Source organism: Gavia stellata, chromosome 13 (assembly GCF_030936135.1).
Source record: "Gavia stellata isolate bGavSte3 chromosome 13, bGavSte3.hap2, whole genome shotgun sequence".
Taxonomy (NCBI): domain Eukaryota; kingdom Metazoa; phylum Chordata; class Aves; order Gaviiformes; family Gaviidae; genus Gavia; species Gavia stellata.
This window is the reverse complement of record NC_082606.1, coordinates 15,356,217-15,375,986: the sequence shown is the minus strand read 5'-3', so window position 1 is coordinate 15,375,986 and position 19,770 is coordinate 15,356,217. Positions and strand designations below refer to the sequence as shown.

Below are 19,770 nucleotides of genomic sequence, written 5' to 3'. Positions count from 1 at the left end.
CATTTTGGGGGTAGGAGGAATTGTTCTTTTATTGTCTTGTGAGGGTGCTCAGTAAGTTTCTTTTAATTAAGACTGCCTGTCTTGTCAGATGAAAGTCTGTGCCTCAACCATTCAACCACCCTGGTCATCTATATAACTTAAAGGTTGAGTGGTTTATCTAGTGCTGTGGTAACTTCAGCCAGTGCTGCTTATCACCAAACTTAACAGTACACCAAAGCAGAACTAATTCCTCCCCAGATGGTACTGATCTGCAGTTGAAATGTCACTTGGTGACTTGCTGCTGCTTTGAAGCATTTGTGAAATAAATGAGACTGCATGGCTTTATTTAAAATGTTAAATTTTTAATCAAAGCTGGCTACATCCTTTAAAATTCGGAATGCTTTTTAAAAGCTATGGCTGGCAATTAGTAGATAAAGCACTACATTTAGCATATAAACACTACGCAGCAGAAGGAGCTTTCTCTTGTCAGCTATGGGAAGTAATCTGCAAGACCCAATAATAAATGGAGTATCTTTTGCTTGCAAAAATGGCTTAACTACAATCTATGAAGCACATGGTTTTTATAGTAAAGCAGGGAATAAATAACTCTTTCTGGCAGGTTTCGGTAATGGCCTGCCTTTTTATGGGTCAAAGAGTCTGTATTTCCTCAGAGGATTTGCTGAACTTCCTCTTACATAGCACAGCGCATGGAAGAGCAGCAGTGTCTTCTTTCATGGGTGTTTCTCAGTTGCTTTCCTCTTTGCTGCTACTTCCCTATTCTCTAATCCTTCTCTTCTCAGTTTGCCTCCTCCCTCTTCCCTATTTCTGGTTTCTCTCTTCCTTTTCTTAAGTGTCCTTTTCCCTCCCTGGTGTGCTCTCCCCTTCAATCTGCCTTTCATCTGACAGTGATACTTCTGGGCCAAGCAGAGAGGAGACACTGTACCTCTCAGAATGGGGGCAAACCAATCCTGTTTGTATTTTCTGGTATCTGAGAGACTGAAAGAAGAAAAGTTACAAGAAAAGCAACTGCCTTTGGAATTCACACATTCCCTTTACCACCGCCCATTCTGAAGCAACAACTCTTCTGGCCCTCGATTATACAGCAGGAAACAGGACTGTGCCAAGAGGAAACCTGCCATGCAATGCTGTGGTGGTACCCACGGCAAGGCAGATCAGCATCGGGCAGTTCTCCTCCCACATGTATCATTCTCAAAGCAATCTAATAAACCTATGGCATGGCTTGTGCAGATTTCTCAGAGTTAGGACCACATACTCTCTCAATATTCCTGATACATAAGCTTGCATTTAACTGGAAATCCACTTTTCCCTGACACATAAGAATTGCGTGTCATTGTTTGCTTTGGCATTGGCTCTGTGTTATCATGGTGGTTGATCTGCTTCTCGGTCTGAGTAACTAGTGCAGCTTTTTATTTTGTGTCATCAGCTTGAGGTTAGCAGATGAACATTTTAATACCAGCACATTTGCAGCTCTACAAAACACGTGAGTAAATCTGTCTTCTCAAGATGCACAGTGTGTGTATTTGAAACATGCTTTCAAGATGTTTTGGTTTGGAATAAGCAGGTTATATACCCAGTTCCTACAACCTTGGCATGAAACACCTTCACTGTGTTAAAAACATTTCCAACAATCAGTGGAATGGGATTGTACCTTAGGTACAGGAATTTTACGAAACTTTGTGCTAGGCATTGCATTATTTAAGTAAGACCCCCTTTCAAACAGCACCCTGTGAGCTTGTATCTCCACTAGTGAAGAGCTGTCACAGATGGGCTGTCATCAATGCTGTTGTGTCATCTTACACAATATCTGGCTCTACAGCTTGCTGCATTTCTTCTAATGAGTCTTCTCTGCCAAAAAAAAAAATAGTTGAGCAGGAAACCAGTTCTTTGGCTTGGCAGTCGCAAGCATCTAACCATTTTTACTGAAAAGGGGTGGTCTTTGCTATTTAGTTCTAATTTCAAGGATATTCCCTCATTGGTTTCTACTTCTCCTGAATATGGGTGAATTTTCTCCTGCAGGTGGAGAAAGCTGGGGCTGGGAGCAGAAAGACCAGCTTCCCTTCTCTTTATGGTTGGTTGTACATATATCTCTGTTTTTAAGCTGCTGGAACTACCTGGAGAAAATGGAAGGACTCAGTCAGGTTCAGCATTACAAAACCAAAAAGCACACAAAGTGCAGTTTCAGGTGTGAGTTGTGCAACTTCCCAAGGGTTGCTGAGCTCCTGGTGGAAGAACTGCTCAGCGTGGGCATAATCATTTCACCATCGTGCTGGCGTAAGCAACCCCTCAGAAGGTAAATGAGCAGAGTTACCTCTGGTCTTAGATCCGCTCTCGGATCCCCCACCCGCAGCGATGTACCTGTCAAAAGAAGGTCTCCGTTTCACGTGAGGGTTTCTCCAGCAGGAAGAGCCTGTTTCTCCACAGGTCCCCACCTTGCTGGGAACAGTTAAGAGCCGCTGACTCAGGCAAACCTCTGGCACTAATTAACCGCTGCTGGAGGGAGCAGGCAGAGGGGTGGGATGGAGACGGATCTGCGATTGGTTTGGGGCTGAGGACGGAGGGTGGGATTTGGTGCTTCTGTGCTCTGGGTTACAACATCTGGAGAGGATCTTCCTCCTAGGAAGGCGCTTAGCAGCTCTGGAGGCGGGGGCTCTTGTCCGTAAGCAGGGACTGCTCGGTGTTCAGCATGTCTTTCATCCAGGTAGACAAGGACTCAGATTTTCCTCTCCAAAATCTCCCCTATGGGGTTTTCTCCACTAAGGAGGAGGTGAGTAACAGCAAACTTTGTCCTTGGGGTGTTGGAATTCCAAGGCTATGAATAAGAGCAGAAATTCCCGGCAGCCTGGGGTAAAGGAAAACTTCCCAGCCTGAGACATTTGCACCGGCTTCCTGACTTGACAGCAAAACTGTAGCTGCCGCACTGTCTTTTTTCTTAATGTGGTTATTTTCATGACAGCTTCCTTAAAATTGCACAAAAGAAATGAAAAGTGTTAATACTTACGAGAAGTACTTTGGCTAATACATACAGTAGTTTTTGTGTCTTTTTGACTGTTTTTGTGAAATCATTAAATCTGCGTTTGGTCCTTTCACTCACTAGTAGAGGCTCGGCACAGTTTGCACTGACTTTTTTTTTTTTTAAACTCGATCCCTCGTTTTTTTTGTGACTGAGTGTAATCACACCATCACCCTTAAGAAGCCCCATTAAATGCTTATTTTAATCTACTGTTAATTCTGTAGCAGCCAGTCCCTCTTGCACAACATGAACTGACATAAGGGAAAAGTGAAGTCTGAATTGAAAACACCGCGTTTGCAAGCGAGTGTTGTCTTCTGGGCTGTTAAGTGAGTGAGTTTGTCTGGTGAGTTTGTTTGGTGGCTGCAAAAGTATTAAACCAGGGCACAAAACATGTGTTTCATTTCTGTCTTTGCAGCTGGCCCGTTGTGTTTTATTGGGCACAGATTGATGCAACGATGCATTAAACGTGTAGAAGTGTGTTACGTTAAAAGCTGTGCCCACAGGCTACAGATTGAGCCGGCTTCAGGCTGGCTGATACTTTATGGTCACATAAGAAAACACGGTTCAACCTTTTCTTCCAAGGAGGTAGCTCCCAGTTCCCATTTTCATGAGAACTGAGCCCAGCTAGGCTGAACCTCACACCTCTGAGTGCCTGATGGGATGGAACCCCAGAGATGTCTCCTGGAGAAAGGGAAACAAGTCAAGAGCTGCGTCTCAGAAGGAAAAAGTGGAGGATATATTTATCATTGCTCACGGAAACGTCATGATTATCTCCTGGTTTCTGCTGTCTTGTCTTATCCATGCAGGTTTAAAAAAAAAAAGAATTGAAAAGGGAAGATTGTGTTTTCTGATGTGGTATTTTCCAAAGATAAAACCGAGATGGTTCATTTAATCTCTTCCTAGATGTGTGTGTTATCTAGCAAGTTTGGATTATTTTTCTGCCTTTTCCAGTAACTCCTCTCAAGAAAACATCTTCACTCAAACCCTATGAAAAGACAGGCAAGGACTTATGGAAGTTATGTAGGAAAATAATGTTCTAAAAGTAGCCCCATGTTTTAATGATTTCAAGCTAAAGCAGCTGATGTCATTCCTGACTATCCCAGTTACAAATTAACCTGACATGACCTTTAGTTTCTTCTGCAGGAATGTTTGCTGAATGCATACTTATTATCAGATTTGGAATCTTGTTTAGAAAGTAAAGGTTAAAAAATAGGTTTAATAGCATGGATTTTCGTAGCTGGTTATTCCCTTTTGGTAAGCTAGTTTTCGTGATGACAGTAACTAGTTTGTCTTTATTTGCCTAAAGACACAAATAATTGAAATTTGTCTTTGAACGCTGCAGCATTTTTATAACCCCCCGTACAGCTGCGGCAGAGCTGCAGTGGGATCGTCCGTGCTGCTCCCCCGCCATCGCCGCCGGCTCCGCGCGCGCTTGGCACCGGCCCTGCGGGAGCTGCGGCGGATGAACGGGGTCTTTGTGTCTTGGCTTGCATCTGTCCGGCGAATGTAGCCACAGTCTACTACGTGTGGGAAGCTGTTCGGGCAGTGAGGATCTAGACTGGGGTTTGCATGCAAGTCGTGGGCTCCTTGCATGGCATGAGGATGGATTACGTAGGGCAGCCTCATTCCATGTGGTACAGAAATGATGTGGGTGAGCAAGAGGTGCTGCGTTCCCGGTATCATCAGTGGATTCCAGAGCACCCTTTGTCTTCTGGGGAGGAACAGTGGTGTAGAAATGCCTATTTTTCTCTCCAATTACATGGTTATAGGGATGAGATTAATCCTGCCCATAGCGTGTCTGTGCTTCAGTTCCCCGCCTGTAGAAGGAGGAATAGCATTTTCCTGCTTCACAGCGTGTTTCAGATGTATGGGCTTATTCTGCAATGCTTGTCATCAATGAAGAGTGGGCAAATACTCCTGGGGGAAAGGGAGCTGGGAAAGAAACCTCTGCTTGTTGTCCTGTCCTTCCCCCAAAAGATGGGGATGAGGAGAAGGCTCTCTCCCGCCCCTCAAGGTCTGCAGGGAGTCTGCAATGATGCTCTGCCTCTAGGTCTTAACACTTTTCAGCAGCCAGTCTCATCGACTAGCTTTTAACGGGCAATTGCTGTCGTATCAGGCCTTTGTCCCTGCTGGATTGAATTCTCTGTGGTCACTGTCTTCCCCATGCCTTCTTTTGAGGATTTGTGGGTGCAAGCATAAACTCTTCTTCTCTTCCCCACCTCCGCTTGTTGCTTTGCAGCCTAGACACAGGCTCGGGGTAGCGATTGGAGACCAGATTTTGGATCTCAGCGTCATTAAACATCTGTTCAATGGACCAGCTCTTGCCAAACATCAGCATGTCTTTGACCAGGTATTTATCAGAGTCTGTTGGTCTAATTTCCATGCACATTTTAGAAATATTCCATAAGGGATTTTAGCAACTTGTGAGATAATGAACATGAACTGAAAATGTGTTGTCAGGCAGGCTCTGCTTATGGGGAAAACTCATCACACCTGCAATGGTAAGGAGAGCAGAGGCATCGGGGGTCCAAAGTACATTTTCGCTGAAAGTTTCATCAGACTTTGGCAATGCAGGGGTCTGACACAAAGCCTAAACATTACTTCAATCCTGCTTCGACACTTCCTGGCAAGGAATCAGATGGGATTTCAATGACAGGGAGGTTGTGTTAAGGGTAAAGGTAAATACAGATGACCTCTGCTTACAGCTAGTTGAGATATTAAAGCTGCTAAGGTCTGGAGTAGCGTGTTTAGGATGGGCATGATGCAAACATGCAGCAGGTCCTGCTTCAGAGGACCTGTGGTGGGAGGACGGGAGTGCAGGCAGTTATGAACAGGGAGGATGGGCAATCTGGGCAGCCACTGCCGCGTAACCCCGGCCCGTGGGCATTCAGCTCCGGGATGAAAGTGCAGGGCGTCTTCCATGCAGGCGAAGGTTAAGCAAAACGTGGTCTTTTACCTGCCACCCCACCTCTCTGTGTCGCCTGCCAGCCTACCCTGAACGCCTTCATGGGGCTGGGCCGGGCGGCGTGGACGGAGGCGAGGACTTTCCTCCAGAAGCTGCTGTCAGCTGGCGAGCCGGCTCTGAGGGACAACACGGAGCTGCGGAGAAGGTGAGGGAGCGGAGAGTCGCTCTGGGGCGTGGTGACCTTTCAGCCATGCCCTGTATCACCCAGATCACTCGGTGATCCAAGGCACCAAGACTGAAGGTCTGAACGTGGCCACCTGCCACCTGCATGGGAATTAACTGGTTTGGGCATATTGAGCGCTTCCCTCTCTTAATTGTGTCTCTGATTAGTCCTTTAACTGCCCACAGACCTGGGGTGTCACCCTGCCCCTGGGAACACTGAGCCCTGCCCTGGGCTGTGCCCAGACCTGCTGCCTCTCTGCGGAGGGCTGAGCTGGGCTGCCCGGGCAGGCGAGGGGCCAGGCTGGCTCCGACCGCATCCCCTCCACCACGGCCTCCGGTGAAGACGGGGCTGCAAGGGTCTCCACGCCACTTCTCCCACCTCCCCCAGCGCTGCCCTGCCCGTCTCGCCTGGAGCATCTTCTGACACGGGGAGACCCCTCCGATTGCTCCTCAGAAACCTCCTGGCTTTGCCAGAACTGAATCTGTTGTCGCAAACTGGCTTCAGATACGGGGCAGTGCGCTGGTGTAGGAGCGGGAGGGGAGGACAGTGCTCTGCTCCGTGCTGTGCTGATGGAAAACGCGTGTGTCCATTAATCACACACCTTGTTTGTCCGGAGTGATGCTTTAAATGCTGCAAGAGCCTGCCCTGGCAGCCAGCTGGAGCCATTCCCCCCTGTCTTGCTGGCGTGATTTAGGCACACGCATGCAGGAGAGGGGTTGAATTGCTGCTTGACACAGAGACCTCCCTGAGCAGGCCCAGCAGCTCGAACAGGGCACCCCGAGAGCCACGTCCCATAAAACCGTCCTTTCCACACAGCAGAGGCAGTGGTGACCTGCTCAGCTGTGTGCGTGGGCACGGGGTGTTCCTCTGTGCCCCTCGGGAAACCAGCCGGCTCGCCTCAAGCGTGCCTCCCTTCCCGCTCGCCCCGTTGGCTGTAACCATCCCAGTAACAGCAGCTTGTGCAGTTGTCTTATTTTTTCTGCAAGGTTTTTTTGCTGCAAGGCTTTGCAAAATAAATTAAGGAAGGAGCTGGGTGAGAAAGTCAGCCTCTTACATGCTTATAAACCACTTGCAGGCAAGAGCTGCAAGTTTTCTGAGAGCTGAAGTCGTCATTTTTCATTTCAGAGCGTTTGTAGCTCAGGCTTCTGCGACGATGCACCTGCCAGCCCGCATCGGTGAGTCTCCCGCGGCTGAGGGCTGCTCAGCGCTGCCCTTCGCTCCCGCCCCGAGAAGCTGCTTTATTTCCAGCTTGCTCAGACAGATCACAGCTGTGACAGGGAATGGGTTTTGCAGGAGCCAGAAGTAGATTATTGTATATAATGAAAGGTAGGTGCTGTCTGTGGCACAAGAATAAAAGCCCGGGGAAGCTCAATAGCAGCCAGAAACTTCCTGGATGCATTTTTCACTAAATCAGGGTTGTCTGGTGCCACATAACTCTTGTCATCAGATTGGCATCACCAAAGGCCTTTGTGGCTAGAGCCAGGGAAGAAACACTTGTTCAGTTTCCAACATTTTCCCCATTTCCCATCAGAAAATAATTCAGATCTTCCAAAGTTTTGCAAGGCAGATGCTCCGGCATAGCCTCATAAACAAGCACGAGTCTTCGCTCCCAGCCTATTACTCTGCATCCCAAATTTTACCTCCACTCCTGTGAAGCCATGGACTGCTTTGGAGTCAGTGTAACCATATAGAGATATAAACATTTTCCCGTTTTGAACAGAAGTTTATATTTGGACCCAAACCAACTTGATCAAAGTCACTGGAGGGATGTGGCCTCCACAGGAGCAGGGACGTGAACTTGCCCGTTTCCCAGCCAAGCCCTGTTGCTGCTGGGCTTTTGGCTCCCGTGCGGTCCAGCCCTGGCTTGGGACACACTCTAGCCTGGCCCAGAGGAACCGTGATGGGTTTCCATAGATGTGACACCTTCCTGCAAATAGTTTCAGGCTGACTATGTCTTGTCAAAAAATTGCTGGCTCCCGGCACTTGTGAGCGCTGTGAGCGAGAGCGCTGCCCTGGCAGTGTGACGTTGGCTGTATGACGCGAGTTATTTAGGTTTCCACCACACTGACACATGCACTGTCCTGTGCACGACTCACGCTCGTCCTGAGAGCAAGCCCTGGCTGCCTCCTCGGCTGGGGCTGCGCCATAACTTCCCGAGCCTGCAGGACACCCGAGGGTGAGGTGGATGCCCGCTCCCCCGCCCAGCTTTCCCCACGGCGCTGTTCGCCGGGGATGGCACCAGAGGGCAGCAGATGTCCTGCTATGAGCCGGGGCGGTGCGCCGCGGCCCCCGGCGGGGCGGGGCGGGGCGGGGCGGGGCGGGGCGGGGCGGGGCGGGGCGGGGCTGGCCCCGCGCAGGGCGGGGCGGTCCCGCGCCTGCCCCTCTTCCCCACCGCTGGCCGCCAAGAACAGGCCGGCTTTGTACGCATAGTTTCTAGGTGAACCGTTAATCCCCGCTTTCTGCTACCGATTGCATCCCCCTGCTAATATTAAAGGTTGCCACCCGCCTCTGCTCAGCGCTCGCTGTCTGCTTTTCTGCTGGCTGCCAGCGGCGGACAGCACGCTTCAGCCCCAGCAGATGAGGGACTTTCCTACCACTGATCCCTGTTTTATGGGTTTCTTTTCACGCAGGAGATTACACCGACTTCTATTCTTCACGCCAACATGCCACAAACGTTGGGATCATGTTCAGGGGGAAGGAGAATGCTTTGATGCCTAACTGGTGGGTACTTCAGGTTTTTCTCTGGGGATATATCATTTTTTAAAGATCTGAGCAGTCTTTCAGCAAAATACTGGTTTCAGTTCGTAGCGGATAAGAATCTGTACTGTCAAGAGTTCGGCAGCAGAACTGAAACCCACATTTCCCCAGCCTTAGCCAAGTCTGCGCTGCGTTTCATCACAGCAGCCGCACTGATTACAATGCAGACAGCTGGTTCAAAGGCAGATTTACCCAAGAAATTGGTTTTTGCCGAGTGACAAGAAAGCACAGTTTAAGCTCCAAGGAATTAAGCAGAGCGGTGGCACAGAAGTGCATTAACACAGCCACATGGCTTTGGGTTATAGTTTGTTCACATCTTTATCTCAGAGCAAGTAAGGTGCAAGTGTCCGTGCCCATCTATGCAGAGCTCTCTCCTTGTACCTCGCACCCTCATGGTGCTTCTACCCCGAAAAGCTGCTCTGGATGGCGATGGTTACACAGCTAACCCGCGCTCTGTGATGCTCTTTCACAAGGCTGCACTTGCCTGTCGGTTATCACGGCCGGGCATCATCCGTTGTGGTGTCTGGGACGCCCATCCGGAGACCTGTGGGGCAAATGAGACCTGACAATGGTGAGTCCATGGTAGGCTTTTAATGTGGCTTCTTATTTTTTTTATTTTTTTTTTTGTTTTTCTTCCACAACATGGAATAGTAGAGAGGAAGGGTCTGGGATGCCTTGTCTAAAGCCCAGCCTGGGGTCAGGGCAAGAGAAAGCCCTGAGTTAAGTCCATCCTGTGTTTGCGAGCCAGGCAGGATCAGCTGCTGTTCTGGCTGTTACTTTTATTTCCCTACCTGCCTCCCTGTCATAAAATACTCTTTCTTCCACCCACAGATAAACCTCCAGTGTTTGGTGCTTGTAAGCGTCTGGATATCGAGTTAGAGATGGTAAGATAGGGCTTTTTTTCCCTACCACTTGAAAAACATTAAAATAGAAACAGGGAAGAAAAGGCAGGTTTAGCGTCTTCTAAAATGAATGTCTGGTAAGGTCCATTCCTGTGTTTCCCTCTGAGCAGTCTGTGCAGCAGGCAATAAAGATTTCTGTGGGGGAAACCTTCCCTTCTGACAAGTTGCAGGGTACATTAGCTCATTGAGTGGTTTGCTAATGCAGCTTTCAGGCTGGAAACAGTCGTCTGGCCAAATCCGAGCACCGGTGCAGCAGTCTGGAAGCAGGCAGGCATAATTCTTTTTATCAGACACCATAGCCTGTTATCTGGTTAGCAGTTACCTCTGCACTGCAGCCAGGATCTTTTAATGGAGACTGGGGATTTTGGAAGTCCAGACTGTCTGCGCCCTGAGTCTAGAGCAGAGGAAGCCGTGAGTTCTTGGGAGCGCAATCCAAACTCCTCAACCTTCTGGCTGGAAAGATGAAACCTGTGCTGGGGGTCTTGTAACAAAACATCCTTGGAAGGTGCATCTTCTTGTAGCTTAGTGTGGTCCAGAAGGGAGAGTTTTATAGGATTGTTCATTATGATTTATATGATTTATATCACTTTTACATGATTTATTCCCCATCTCTCCCCTTTAAAAAAAAACCGTAGAAGTCTAATATTAAGGGAAATGGTACTAAAAATGGACTGAAAGCCTTTAATACTGTATGCTTTGCAGATCAATGCTATAAAGTAGGAGGCAGTCCCATAAAGTGGGATACACAAAGTGCTGCCATACTGTGCTTTGCAGCCTGAATTTTACTGCTGGCTGCTGTGAGAGCGGATTTAGACTGATGAAGGCTTTGGAAGAAAAAGCTTCCATATTGTTGGCGGGAAGAGACCGCTGAGACTCCCTGTAGATTTCTGCACCAAGTGCTCAGGCTGTACGTTTTCTAAGGGAGCAAGCGCAGGCACCCAGTTCGTGACCTGTTTTACTTAGTGGGCACAGTTCTCCACCTGCCTCCTCTTCCCCACTGTCATGACAGGCTCCAGCCATGTTCAGCATCCCCTCAGATGACTTTAAACTCCTTCCTGTTCACTGTCTGCAGCAAACAGAGTCACTTCAGTGGGCAAACCTGTTCTGCATCCAGATTGTGATTGGGAAGAACCATTTTTGCTCCTGCGCTTTGACACAGTCCTGCCCTTGTTTAATGACTTTTCAATTTCAGGCGTTCTTTGTAGGTCCTGGAAACAAGTATGGGGAGCCGATTCCTATCAGCAGAGCCCAAGAGCACATCTTTGGGATGGTCCTTATGAATGACTGGAGCGGTAATCTGTGCTGTGGGAGTCTGCCTGGAGAGGGGGTTACAGCGTCACGGGAAATTTTAGATAGGGATAAATTATATATTTTAATAGTAGAATAGTGATCATTGAAATCACTGGGTATGGTTGAAAGGGATGAAAATGAAATGCTGTCTGCATTTCTCAGGCTCTATCTCAATCCATCTTCGATCAATCAGTAGAACCAGAAATTGCTGCCTAATGAAGATTTATTTACTTATGAAAGAGCTAATATCAGTCTAGTTTCTTCTGGGCAGAGATGGAGCAGCCCTAAGGATGGTGATTCCAACAGAGGATTGATTTCTGTGTCAGGAGTAGGAAAAGGATTTGGCAATCACAAATCCCTCAGTCTCTGCATAGATTTAACTAGTTGAAATTGGCTCTGTGACTGGCACGGACCATTAGCTGGGTGTAAAAGCATTAACTAAACTGGGGATAAAAATACTGGTTCTATGGGGGTGGCCTGACTTGTTTTACTTATTGCTGACTTTTCGTCCTAATCTAGCTGGTCTAAGAAAATTGATTTGAGGGTCTGAAAGGGCTGGATTTAAATCAGGGTTTGGGAACAATGGCTAGAAAAGGGTGGTGATAATATTTCCGATCCATGTTGCTCTCTCACAGGTTTGATGGCAGTGCAACTCCTAGGATATTTTTAACAGCATTGCTTTGAATTTTCTCTTCCTAGCCCGTGACATCCAGAAATGGGAATACGTTCCTCTGGGTCCGTTCCTGAGCAAGAGCTTTGGCACAACCATCTCTCCTTGGGTTGTTACCATGGAAGCTCTCATGCCATTCGTGTTGCCAAACCCTGTCCAGGTTAGCAAGAGAAAGGGTTGAAATAAAGGAAAAGCAGTGCTAGGAAAATCTCAGGAGAACTGGTAGGTCCCATCAGTAGAAAACACTGAGCTGTATCAATGCCGAGCACTTTCTTCCTAGAGTTTGCAAGTGTGACCCTGCTTCCAAATATATGAAGGCACCCTGGGCCCTCTGAGTTCAAATGCCCATTGATGTCACTGGTGCTGGCACATGGTGCCATGAGCTGTCATCCTGATTGCTTGAGCAGGGCAGAAAAATCATCTCTTTTAAAACACCTGGAAAAAAAACTGATCAGAGAGCTTCTTGTTAGCGTTTGGTAGCACTTAGCATCCAGCAAGCAGTGGAGAGAGAGTGGACTCAAGCCAAAACACCTTGTTCAAGCATTTCTAGTTGTCTGCATTATGTAGATCTCCAGTTAAAATTGAAAAAGATAATGAAGAGTCTTGCAGAGAACTCACCATCTTCTCTGTGCAGGCACAGAGCAAAGGTGTGCTAGCACTGTATTTGTTTTGGATTAACATCCATGCCATAATGATGGAGAGGGCTTTTGGAGCCCATGTGCAGAAAAAGAAATCAGATTACATGGATATCACATCCGTTCAGAAAGACCTTTAAAAGCGTGTGCGTGAGAGCAGGCAAAGCAATAATCTGAGCAGTAACAACGGTGAAGTAAATGGGGTGTGCAGCATAGCCTGCTTAAACAAAAAGTCACTGGGATGGCTCGTGGAATTTTTCCTTGCTGTTTGTTTAGACTGTGATGCCTTTTATGCTTTTAGGATCCCAAGCCGCTGCCCTACCTTCAAGATAAAGAGCCCTACACTTTCGACATCAAGCTCTTTGTTGCTATTAAAGGTACGGCAATGCTGAGTGGGTTATAAAGCTGAAATTACCAATTAAGGAATGCAGAACCACCACGTAGTTCAGATAATTTGCTCTTGGCTCTGCGGTCCTCCTTTTCCATCTTTGCCCAGGTTGCCTCTGTCAGAGAATGAGGCAAAGCTCTTCATGGCCGTGCAGCAACATGTCATGGAGCGAATGCCTCCCAGATGATCAGCTGATGATGAGGAAGGTCCCTGTGGGGTCTGCCTGCATGGGCAGGGGTAAGCAGGGCATGGAAAGAGCAGATGTATGTGGGATTCAGATGTTAACCCAGCTCAGACCCCCAGCTCATGACCCTGCTGACTGGTAGGTCCAGGTGATGCCCCTGTAGTAGAGCAGAGAGTAGGAAATGGACAGCTTGATGCTACCCCGGTGCCATCCACACACTTATTTTCTATGAAATGCTGGTCTTCATACCAATAGAAAACGTTATTACTTGTTTCTTGCTAGGGATTACAGTGATAAAAGAAGTCTCCATCCATCTGTAAAATCAAAAGACTCCAACACCATTCATCCAACACAAACAAATTGCTTCCCTGTTTCTTATTTTTTATTTTCTGCAGGAGAAGGAATGAGCATGCCGACTACTATATGCAGATCCAATTTCAAGGTAAGACTCAGGTATCTTTTATTTGTTTGAAATCTTGCTGATGCCATCAGCTCCAGCCTTAGGCAATTTCAAACACTGATTTTTGCATTAGCTGAAGATGAGACCTGGTGCGTGTGTGCATGGGGAATAGAGGGAAAAGAGTGGAGGGTGGCGATAGTTCACCCCTGCTGAGATGGAAACACCTGAATGCTTGAGCACTGAAGAAGAGGCAGCTCTTTCCGCTGCTCTGTTCAGGGTGCTCAGAGCATCGTAAGTTGTGTGCCCATTTGGCAGGGAGCAGTGAGAGCGGAGGACTCGCAGGCAAAGGGAATTGCCTCTTGCCATTCTGAGGTGCAATTCAGCTTTGCAGTCGCAGATGGTAATTTAGATGCACTCGCTGCTGCCACACGGCTCCGAGCCCGGGTCTGCCCCTGCCCCTCGCGGGCAGCGTGGTGGCTCTGCCTCGACAGGCTGATTGAAGCCAGGAGGTATATGTACCAGCTGCAGGATTTTTCAATCAATTTTATATTCACATTTTGTTCTATGCATAGTAATTAACTTAATCAGTAAATCAGCAAATCAGTAATAAGGAGACTTAAGTCAGCAAATCAGTAATAAGGAGATTTTTCTGCAAAGCCATTAAAATACTGGATTTAATCATGGATCCTGGGTCAGCAGTGCTGGCCTTAGAGAGGAAGAAGGGGAGAAATGACATCCAGCTGAAAGAAGAGAAATTTTAAGGGACTAAATTGAATGTTAAAGTATGTGTTTTATATGCACATAGCAGCTCCTGGTCATCATTTAGAAAGCAGTCAGCCAGGCCACAGTAACTACTGAGACTGCAGCAATAAGTAACTGTGGAGGTTGCTTTTAGGCTGCTGAAGGTTCCTGATTAAATAAGGAAACTTTTCTTTAGGGACAGTCTTACCAGCATCATCCCAAGGATGCAATACGTTCTGCATAGCCTAATGGCACGCCAGAGAGGTTTGTCCTTCATTGCTTTAGCCTCCTCTTCCTCCTTCCTCCAGCACATGTACTGGACCATGAAACAGCAGCTGGCTCATCACTCAATCAACGGGTGCAACCTCAGACCTGGAGATCTCCTGGCCTCCGGCACCATCAGCGGACCCGTAAGTGTTTAAATAACGGCAGTCACTGAGAACTGGTCAGCAATCCAAAACTGGCTGAGCAGGGCTTTGGGTCTAAGCCCTGTTTGATTTGAGCAGCCATGAAAACATCTGCAGTTCTTTCCTAGGCACTTGGGCTGATACTTCGGTAGCCCCGAAATCGCACTGAGATGTGATGTGTTTTCTGTTGTTATTGGTTTTGGGGTTTTAATCTCTCCTGTACTCCTTTCCCTAAGAACTATTTTACTGCAGATGCAAATTAATTTCTGTGCACAAGCATCCACATTTATGCTCTACGAAATGCAGCTTTTTTATTTCTGAGAAGAATGTAAAAGGTGCGTGGGTATAACTTTTAATTTCCCTAATATTACATATTTGGAGCTAACTCCACAAGCTCTTACTCCCCTTGAACTACCATATGGACAGGTGTTGCAATATATGGGTAACTTGCACATTCTGAAACATCAAATATAAATCCTGTTCATGCTGTCTGAAAGACAGCCTCAGGTAAGCTGTTTCCAAGCTGGGATACTTACACTTCCATTTTGAGCATTTCTGAAGTGCTTTTTGCTTCCTTCAAACTATTGTACTGCAGATTGACGTTAAAGACTTACAAACGTTCACCAGATTTGGTCTTCTGAAGAACAAAATGTAAATAAAAATCCAAAACGTGACTACGTAAAAGCACTGGCTTTGTAGAAGTGCCCTTGATTTGATTCCATTCTTGCTGTAGCAGACCCAAACTACTTTTACAGGGTTTAGCACCGTGTTAAACATACGATGATGGCTGTAAGCGTGATTGCTTATAGCGAGCAAGTAACTAAAATGCAAAGGCAGGAAGACAAGCCAATGTATCAATGAATTAAACCAACAGCAAAACTCTGTTCTATAGAGCTAATGTACTTATGTGTCTACTTCCAGCAGCAAGTAGCTTAACAGCAGGACAGATACTAAAAAGTTGTTTATTTGTTCATGAACTCTTGCTGCAGGAGCCGGAGAGCTTCGGCTCCATGCTGGAGCTGTCCTGGAATGGAACAAAAGAAATCCCTCTTGGCAGTGGACAGTCTCGTAAATTCCTGCAGGATGGAGATGAAATCATTTTGACAGGTAATGGCCAAACAACTGCTCTTACACTGCACTAAGGACGTGTTTCCATAGATGGATCCCAGTAGTGTAAGCGCCGGGCAGGGAGATGGGCTATTCTGTACATACCTGCCAGGCAAGCACAGTTGTTTCCATCCTACCTGTCGGGAGGCAAAAGCAGGTGGATAGAAATTTCCCTGCAATAAATACTTTCTGGATTAGATGATTTGCTTTGCTAAGCACTTAATGTTCTTGCTATGCCTGTGCGTGAGTGCTAAGGGGACGATGGGGGGAGGTTTGCCTTTGTGGGTGAAAATATCCTGGGACTAGAAGCAGTTGATGTATTGTTGCCTCCACAGGCCAAGTTTGCACGTGGAGCAGAGCTTGGCAAATGCTGAAAAAAGTTATTTTGCAAATAACAATTCGTCTGTAACATAGGCATACTCAATGAAGCGTGTTGCAAATCAAGTATGTGGGAAACGGCATGAAGCCTGCTAGAACAGCTGACCAGCTCCCCTCTGAAAAGGGCTGTGCTTGAGAGCTGTTTCATGCTGGGCCATGGTTTTAATTTTCATCTTGATAAACTAAGGATTTTATGAATTAAAATATACCACGGTGTTTTGCGATCTAAATCCCACTCCTACTTCTTTTTAATCCAAAGACTAGTGCAAAACGAATCTATTTTTTCCTTTCTTCTCATCTTGTCAACCATTTTATGGCTTTGAGATGGCAAATATTTGGCAAGAACAGCCATGAGAAACTTTTGATTCAAGCCTGCGTATGTATTTGCTACGTTGCCTACTGAATTTTTAGAGAATGTCTTGTGGGATGTTGTGCATCATCAGATGAGACCCAGCCTGTGCCACACCTGGCTCTGAGCAACTCCATCATGCTGATGTGATCAGAGACAGTCTGCACGGAGAACAAAATGGCTCAGGCGATGAGAAAACACTTACAAATGTGACTTAGGGAAGAGAAAATGTGAGTGACTAATGCCTGTGCAGCAACCTGAAGGACATGACGGTGTGGTGCTTGTATGTGTTCACATACTTGTGCCTGCTTAATCCAACCAGGACTTCCAGGATTTTTGCCAAAATAGTCTAAAATGTCTCATTTTCAGCAAAACCCAAGAACTTTTCTGTGATGAAAAAAAAAAAGGGATGTATTCCAGTCTCCCAGTGATGGCTCTATAAGCGGTGTTGGTAGTGCTGCAGCTGGAGCCCCAGTGCCTCCCGTCTGGCAGCCTACGCAATAGCCTTGAAAATCAAGTTTCGGTGAGGTGCTGCCAGTTTTGCAGAGGAAGATGCTGAGACAACTGGAGATTGAGATGTACTGGAGAGAGCCGTAGATGATGAAACCAAGGAGTGTCCAATACCTCTGACATCCTTCAGCCTCCCAACAACCCAACTCATGCTGCAACATGTAGGCATCTGACACTGCTCCCCATAGGCTCCCTATACAGTCAGTGCAGAGAGACACTCCTCCAGCAACTCAGAGTACCACATTGCCCTCCAGAGTTGCGGATGTCCCTCCAGTAACTCTGCCAGGAGCCCTAAATTAGGGTACAGTTGGGTATTATGAACGTCCCTTTGGAATTACATGCTGACATCCTTATTGGCAATGAGCACCTTGCCGTTTGGGAGCTGCTGGCACAAGGTGGCCAGCTGAGGGACAAATGGGACTAGACCATGACCCATGTTCTTCATGCCCAGAACAAGCTATGTTAGTTAAATAAATACTTTAAATCCTGAATGTCTTTAATCTTTAAAGGTGGCACCGTGACGTTGTTGATAACCCGCATCAAGGTGCCGTTGCCCCAGTGGGACAGTCTCATGTTAATCGGTCTGCTGTGCTACTTTACACTAGCAACAGTTCGTGATTGTAGTGATCAGGGCATCGCGCCATTCGCAAGAGCCAGGTGCTGCTGGGGCTGTCTGCTGGGACAGTTTGGGATCTGATCCTATTTAGTGAGGTATGGCAGGTCCAGTTCCTTAAGGCACCCTTGAGGCAGGGCTAGTGCTATTGCATCCTCTCCTAAGGCTGTGCCATTAGCTCTTGCCAAGTGCCCAACCCATAATTTCTAGTCTCCTATTTCAACTTCGTGTTCTTGCTCCCCTTGTGGGAGCTATTTCAGAGGCCTAACACATAAAATGAGAGAAATACATTTTTCCCAAGAAGTGTGTCTCGGGGAGGGAGCATTGCAAGGGAAGGTTTGCTGATGGTGTACTGCAGCCGGCTGCAAAAATCCCTCTGTCGCTCCTTGGCACTCTGCTCAGGCCGATGCTGCTGGCAGCACAGAGCTTGCTTTGTTAAATGTGCTGCTCCTTCATAGTGCTCTAAATTGTGGTTGACAGCAGGGATAACTAAACTGGACTGAAATAATAAGCCGGCGCTCAAAGGAAAGCTGGCAATGAAGCCTAATGAGACAAATGGAAACTGAGCTGAGCCTTAAAGCAAGTGTCTTACTCAAGTATTGCTTACGAATGAGGATTACCTGGCAGATACGGGGATGGTGTCTGTGGGCAGGCTGTTACACAAGCACTTACAGACACCGCTGTCCTTGGAAAAGCTTCATCTCAGCTCGGCTGTGAGAGTTGCGCTGTGGGTTAGAGCTGGCAGGGTCTGTCCTCATGCTGCAATAACTTTGGCTACCCTGCAGCATGAGCCTGCCCATCCTCCTCTTCCTCGGAGGAGGTTTCCACTGATCCGTGCTAAGGTTGGGATTTAGGGTTAAGGTCTGTTCTGTTCAGCTCCCTCTTGGCTTCTTAAATGCAGCTGGATTTTATCACATGCAGGGAAGATGATGTATTCCATTGTTTTAGGAAAATCCATCTCTAACTATGAAATAGTCCTTAAAATACAGCACATGCCACTTGTGTCCTTCCTTTGATCAGCTGTTGTAGCGAAGAGCTACAGTAGGTCTCCTCAGCTGTTTCTTCCCAGAATAGTCTTCGGAGATGGGCCAGAAGCCCCTGGCTGTGTCCCCTCCCCTCCTTCAACCGCAGCTTTGCTAATGGATGCGGTTTCTGGAGCAGCTCGGCTGGCTCGTGGCAGCAAGAGGCACTGCGGCAGCTCCGTCCTAATGTCATCTCTCCCATCACACAGGAGTGGGGAGAGATTGAATCGTCCTGTAGCTAGAGATGTTGTCACAGGCCGGTAACTTCAGCAGCAGTCAGCAGACCTTCGATGCCTGTTTATATAATAGAGGATAAATGAATATTTTGAGCCAGATGCTGAGTTTCTCACGGAACTGAACTACTTGATTTTAGTGAGTGAAACAGATTCTGCAAGGGTAGGTCCTGCTGTTTCAGGGGGCTTAATTATCATCTTTCTGGCTATAAGCATCCCGATGTCCCAAGAGCAGTCCTAATGCTGCAGAAGGAGAATCCAGATTTATTTTACGAATTGCAAGGCTGGGCCAGGCAGCGAATCAGCTTGCCCATTAGGCTGATGATGCTGCAGGTTAGGTTTGAAAACAGAAATATTGCACATCTTGTTTGCTCTTTGATCAAGTCACTGAACTTGCATTTTTTTCTTTTTTTGTATTCCTGGGCTACTTGAACTCTTCCAGGTGTTCTTTTTTCGACCCCTCGTATTTCTGAAATGTTTCCACTCGGTTTTGGTCTCTTTATGCCTTTATTCGCTTTTACTCCTGGTAAAATACTGCTGTCCTTACAGAACAAGCTGTCTGTTTTCTGGCCCTAGGTTACTGCCAGGGCAACGGCTTCCGTGTGGGATTTGGCCAGTGCTCGGGAAAAATCCTTCCAGCCCTGTCGGATCCATGATGACTGGAGTAAGGTGACATCCGAAGAGAAGGATCTCTCACCCCACCTCTAACAGTCCTGCTGCTTTATTCAGATTTATTATTTTTATATGAGTGATTAGAATCTTACTATTTTTAATTATCAATAAATATCTTAAAGATTAATGTGGCTTTCTGGTGCGACAAGAAAAGTATTTCAATGCTAGCTTACAATTCTAGGAATAAGATCACAGAATCACTAAGGTTGGAAGAGACCTGTAATGATTGAAATGGTAAGTGAGATTCTTAACTTTTCCACTATATTAATATTTTTTTCATGATTATAGAAAAAGGTTTTCAAGCAAACTTAAATATTCAGAGTACTAGGTTGATGATAACAGCTGAGATGATTGCATGCTGACTTCTTTTTTTC

The 19,770-nt window shown here is 46.9% G+C and overlaps 1 protein-coding gene across 1 annotated transcript; it reads left to right on the top strand.

Moving 5' to 3' along the window:
- The first annotated feature begins 2,662 nt into the window (after positions 1 to 2,662).
- Positions 2,663 to 19,405, top strand: FAH (fumarylacetoacetate hydrolase). Its single transcript, XM_059824085.1, has 14 exons — positions 2,663 to 2,764; positions 5,250 to 5,360; positions 5,999 to 6,120; positions 7,264 to 7,313; positions 8,769 to 8,859; positions 9,369 to 9,466; positions 9,727 to 9,779; positions 10,990 to 11,089; positions 11,787 to 11,917; positions 12,694 to 12,769; positions 13,360 to 13,406; positions 14,414 to 14,515; positions 15,502 to 15,619; positions 19,301 to 19,405. The coding sequence occupies exons 1-14, from the start codon at positions 2,684 to 2,686 to the stop codon at positions 19,378 to 19,380; spliced, it is 1,260 nt and encodes a 419-aa protein (XP_059680068.1). The 5' UTR covers positions 2,663 to 2,683; the 3' UTR covers positions 19,381 to 19,405.
- Positions 19,406 to 19,770: the final 365 nt, after the last annotated feature.

Bases quoted from the DNA above. Each gene is read 5' to 3' on its own strand.
- FAH (XM_059824085.1), top strand. From the start codon at position 2,684: ATGTCTTTCATCCAGGTAGACAAGGACTCAGATTTTCCTCTCCAAAAT. The intron at 9,780-10,989 runs GTAAGATAGGGC...TTTCAATTTCAG, and splicing joins TGGATATCGAGTTAGAGATG to GCGTTCTTTGTAGGTCCTGG. The intron at 14,516-15,501 runs GTAAGTGTTTAA...CTCTTGCTGCAG, and splicing joins CCGGCACCATCAGCGGACCC to GAGCCGGAGAGCTTCGGCTC.